Genomic DNA, 4193 nt, shown 5'->3' with positions numbered 1-4193 from the left:
GAGGGGTAACAAAGAGTGAGGAACGGGTGGAACAGGTATAAGGATAGGTTCTGTGCTACGAAAGGGTGGAATAGGTGTAAGGTGAGGATTCTGTGTAAGAAATGGTTGGAACAATTGTAAGGAGTAGGTTCTAGGGTGGGGAATAGGTGGAACCGGTAGAAGGAGAGGCTTCTGTGCGAGGAACATGTGGAGCAAATGGAAAGTGGGGGTTCTATAAGAGAGAACCTTCGTGTGGTTCGCGGTGTTCAGCTCAACAGTAGGGTGAGAGGACCTCGCTTGACTCCTGGAGCGGAACACCTCGTCAGAAACCGTCCACCAACCTGTTATTACGGGCTCACCATAGCCCGTGCTACTTGGAACTTTATGTTCCAGGTAGCAAATCTTTAACAACAATAACCAACCTGTTCTCACCTATTACGTCACATTTTTTGGGCGGATTCGACCAATCTGGTAATACTGCAACGTATAAGCAAAGATCGAAGCACCAGCAGTATTGACCTCTTTAGGCATCGACCTCGATTGGGGAGTTGCTTTGGTTATTACGTTTCTGATTAAGCAAGACAGTTGCATTATTTACGGAATTATAACTCGTCATTAATCAGGCATTTTAAAGATAAGAATTTTGAATGCAAATAAGATATCACAATTTAAATTTCCCTATTAAAATATTGATTAATAGGAAGTGATGCCAATACCTTCACGAGCATTAATATCGCCTTGTATTAATGGAAGCTTTCGTCTTTCTCTTCACCGACCAAGAAGTTTAGTTCGAAGAAGCTCCTAAACTTCGAGTCATCTGCCGAAGCCGCTACAGAACCTCCCACTTGGCCTGATGAAACTCAAGTAGCGTCCTGGAAAACACATTGCATCGGTTCGTATGGGAAGAACTTCCCTTAGCTGTTTAAGCTTTCCAACCACTACTATTTCCGTGTTTCCGAATGTCGTACCGTTTGTGCTGTAACCATCTTTGTAGATGGATAAAAAGGGTACAGCACGAGAGAATACTAATAAGGTGGCAAATATATCAAGACTAAATGGAGCACGAAGCAATGGATATAAAAGTGATGAGTTTAGTTTTAGGAAAGACCTGAGTAAATATTTTATCCAGGTCTTTTATGCAGCTGTTTGGGAAAAAGGTTGTTGATATGTGGACCAAATTGTCGTCTGAGACAACATGAAAGATTTGGGATTGGGATATATATATATATATATATCGGAATATATATTCCGATATATATATATATATATATATATATATATATATATATATATATATATATATATATATATATATATATATATATATATATATGTATGAAGCCTCTACAGCACTGTGGACTCCTGGAAGCCCTCTCACGGACCTAAGCTGTGGTCCCAATGAGCCTCGTAGCTCTATCCACTCTGACTCTACTCCCGTGTTCCAAAGTACCCACATATTCCAAAGGCTGATTTGGTACGTTATTCCATTATTCTTGCATGACGTCGTTGCCCTTTCCACGACGCAAGACATATTTACATCAAATATCACGTTGGAAAAATATATATGCATTAAATAGGGGTATTAAAGACACAAGTATTAAAACCAAAAAACTTGTACCTATGGTGCAAGAAATCCGCATGTTGCTGGATGTAGACAAGGCGACGACACAAAGCAAAACCACCACTATGTATTAAATTTCCAAGGGTTATTTTACTCTGTCTCAGTTACATGGTTTCTTCACACTCCCGGCCACCCAAGATTTGCTCTTAATATACGAGAGTGTTAAGGTTGTGTTACCTGGGCACCGCTGGTGAGTGGTTGGGCCGTTAATGCCTGTTCACCAGCTGAGTGGACCAATAAAAACAACCAATAGGCAGTTTATGAAACCAAAGGACGTCGTTAATAGCTAGCGGGTGTAATATATATCAGATGCTGTTGCTGTGGTTTGTTCCCTGTTGATGCTCCTTGTTGCTGCTGTTGCTGTGGTTGTTCCCTGTTGATGCTCCTTGTTGCTGCTGTTGCTGTGGTTGTTCCCTGTTCTGCTCCTTGTTGCTGCTGTTGCTGTTGTTGTTCCCTGTTGTTGCTGTTGCTGTGGTTTGTTCCCTGTTGATGCTCCTTGCTGTTGTTGCTGTTGTTGTTCCCTGTTGTTGCTGTTACTGTGGTTTGTTCCCTGTTGTTGCTGTTACTGTGGTTTGTTCCCTGTTGATGCTCCTTGTTGCTGCAGCTGCTGTGGTTTGTTCCCTGTTGTGCTCCTTGTTGCTGTTGTTGTTCCCTGTTCATGCTCCTTGCTGCTGTTGCTGTGGTTGTTCTCTGTTGGTGCTGCTTAAGTGTTTATAATAATTGCTGTGTTTAAACTCGATTTCAGCTGCTGGGTTAAATTACATTAAATTATAACATTTAATTAGGTTTTTAACTAATTTAAGTCTTTAACTATGTAGCCTACAATTCAAAACTATAAACAATGCCTTGTTGTCCATCCAGGGGGACTTGTGAGCCATTAGGTTCTTCGGTCGGAGGAATTAGTAAAGTGTTCAACTTGCCCTTTCTTGGCCAGAACTAAATTGGCCTTACGAACTGTTTGACTTCCTTGGTCAGAACTGTTCAACTGTTTTGACTTCCTTGGTCAGAACTGTTCAACTGTTTTGACTTCCTTGGTCAGAACTGTTCAACTGTTTTGACTTCCTTGGTCAGAACTGTTCAACTGTTCTGACTTCCTTGGTCAGAACTGTTCAACTGTTTTGACTTCCTTGGTCAGAACTGTTCAACTGTTCTGACTTCCTTGGCCAGAACTGTTCAACTGTTTTGACTTCCTTGGTCAGAACTGGTCAACTGTTCTGACTTCCTTGGTCAGAACTGTTCAACTGTTCTGACTTTCTTGGTGAGAACTGGTCAACTGTTCTGACTTTCTTGGTGAGAACTGTTCAACTGTTCTGACTTTCTTGGTCAGAACTGTTCAACTGTTCTGACTTCCTTGGTCAGAACTGGTCAACTGTTCTGGCTTCCTTGGTCAGAACTGGTCAACTGTTCTGGCTTTCTTGGTCAGAACTGTTCAACTGTTCTGGCTTCCTTGGTCAGAACTGTTCAACTGTTCTGACTTTCTTGGTCAGAACTGTTCAACTGTTCTGACTTCCTTGGTCAGAACTGTTCAACTGTTCTGACTTCCTTGGTCAGAACTGTTCAACTGTTCTGGCTTTCTTGGTCAGAACTGTTCAACTGTTCTGACTTTCTTGGTGAGAACTGTTCAACTGTTCTGACTTTCTTGGTCAGAACTGTTCAACTGTTCTGACTTCCTTGGTCAGAACTGTTCAACTGTTCTGACTTCCTTGGTCAGAACTGTTCAACTGTTCTGGCTTTCTTGGTCAGAACTGTTCAACTGTTCTGACTTTCTTGGTGAGAACTGTTCAACTGTTCTGACTTCCTTGGTCAGAACTGTTCAACTGTTCTGACTTCCTTGGTCAGAACTGTTCAACTGTTCTGACTTTCTTGGTGAGAACTGTTCAACTGTTCTGACTTTCTTGGTCAGAACTGGTCAACTGTTCTGACTTCCTTGGTCAGAACTGGTCAACTGTTCTGGCTTTCTTGGTCAGAACTGTTCAACTGTTCTGACTTCCTTCATCAGAACTGTTCAACTGTTTTGAGTTCCTTGGTCAGAACTGTTCAACTGTTCTGACTTCCTTGGTCAGAACTGTTCAACTGCCCTGACTTCCTTGGTCAGAAGTGTTCAACTGTCCTGACTTCCTTGGTCAGAACTGTTCAACTTTGGCGTCAGTTGATTGTCCTCAGAAAGACGAGGACCTGCAAAATAACTCATCACTTGTGAACGCTCTTTGACCTTTGTCTGCGAAAGAGAGAGAGAGAGAGAGAGAGAGAGAGAGAGAGAGAGAGAGAGAGGTGTTCGACAATACAAACTTTCTCGCTCTTAATGACCACAAGAAGCCCTTCGTTCTGCTTCTTCGACTCTGGAATTTCAACACTTTATTCCACTCTCAGTGTCCGGGTTATTGATCTATTTTAGCGACAGAACTCGCATGTTGATAGTAATGTAATGTAAACAAGTCATCTTCTTGACGAGGTCTCGCTTCTGCCCCCAAGCTTGAACAAGTCATCTTCTTGACGAGGTCTCGCTTCTGGCCCAAGCTTAATCAAGTCATCTTCTTGACGAGGTCTCGCTTCTGCCCCCAAGCTTAATCAAGTCATCTTCTTGACGAGGTCT

General features: G+C 42.3%; 1 protein-coding gene across 1 annotated transcript; it reads right to left on the bottom strand.

Annotated features, from left to right (window-relative positions):
• Positions 1–1879: 1879 nt before the first annotated feature.
• LOC138357737 (transcription factor kayak-like) lies at positions 1880–2260 on the bottom strand. Its single transcript, XM_069314735.1, has one exon. It carries the CDS (start codon positions 2258–2260, stop codon positions 1880–1882), a length of 381 nt encoding a protein of 126 aa, XP_069170836.1.
• Between the last annotated feature and the right edge of the window lie 1933 nt (positions 2261–4193).

The sequence above is a fragment of the Procambarus clarkii genome, chromosome 7 (genome assembly GCF_040958095.1).
Source record: "Procambarus clarkii isolate CNS0578487 chromosome 7, FALCON_Pclarkii_2.0, whole genome shotgun sequence".
Lineage (NCBI taxonomy): Eukaryota > Metazoa > Arthropoda > Malacostraca > Decapoda > Cambaridae > Procambarus > Procambarus clarkii.
The sequence above is the reverse complement of the archived record's forward strand: the minus strand, read 5'-3'. Positions and strand labels throughout refer to the sequence as shown.

Coding starts and splice junctions, on each gene's coding strand:
- LOC138357737 (XM_069314735.1), bottom strand. CDS start 2,260: ATGAACAGGGAACAACAACAGCAACAAGGAGCACAACAGGGAACAAAC.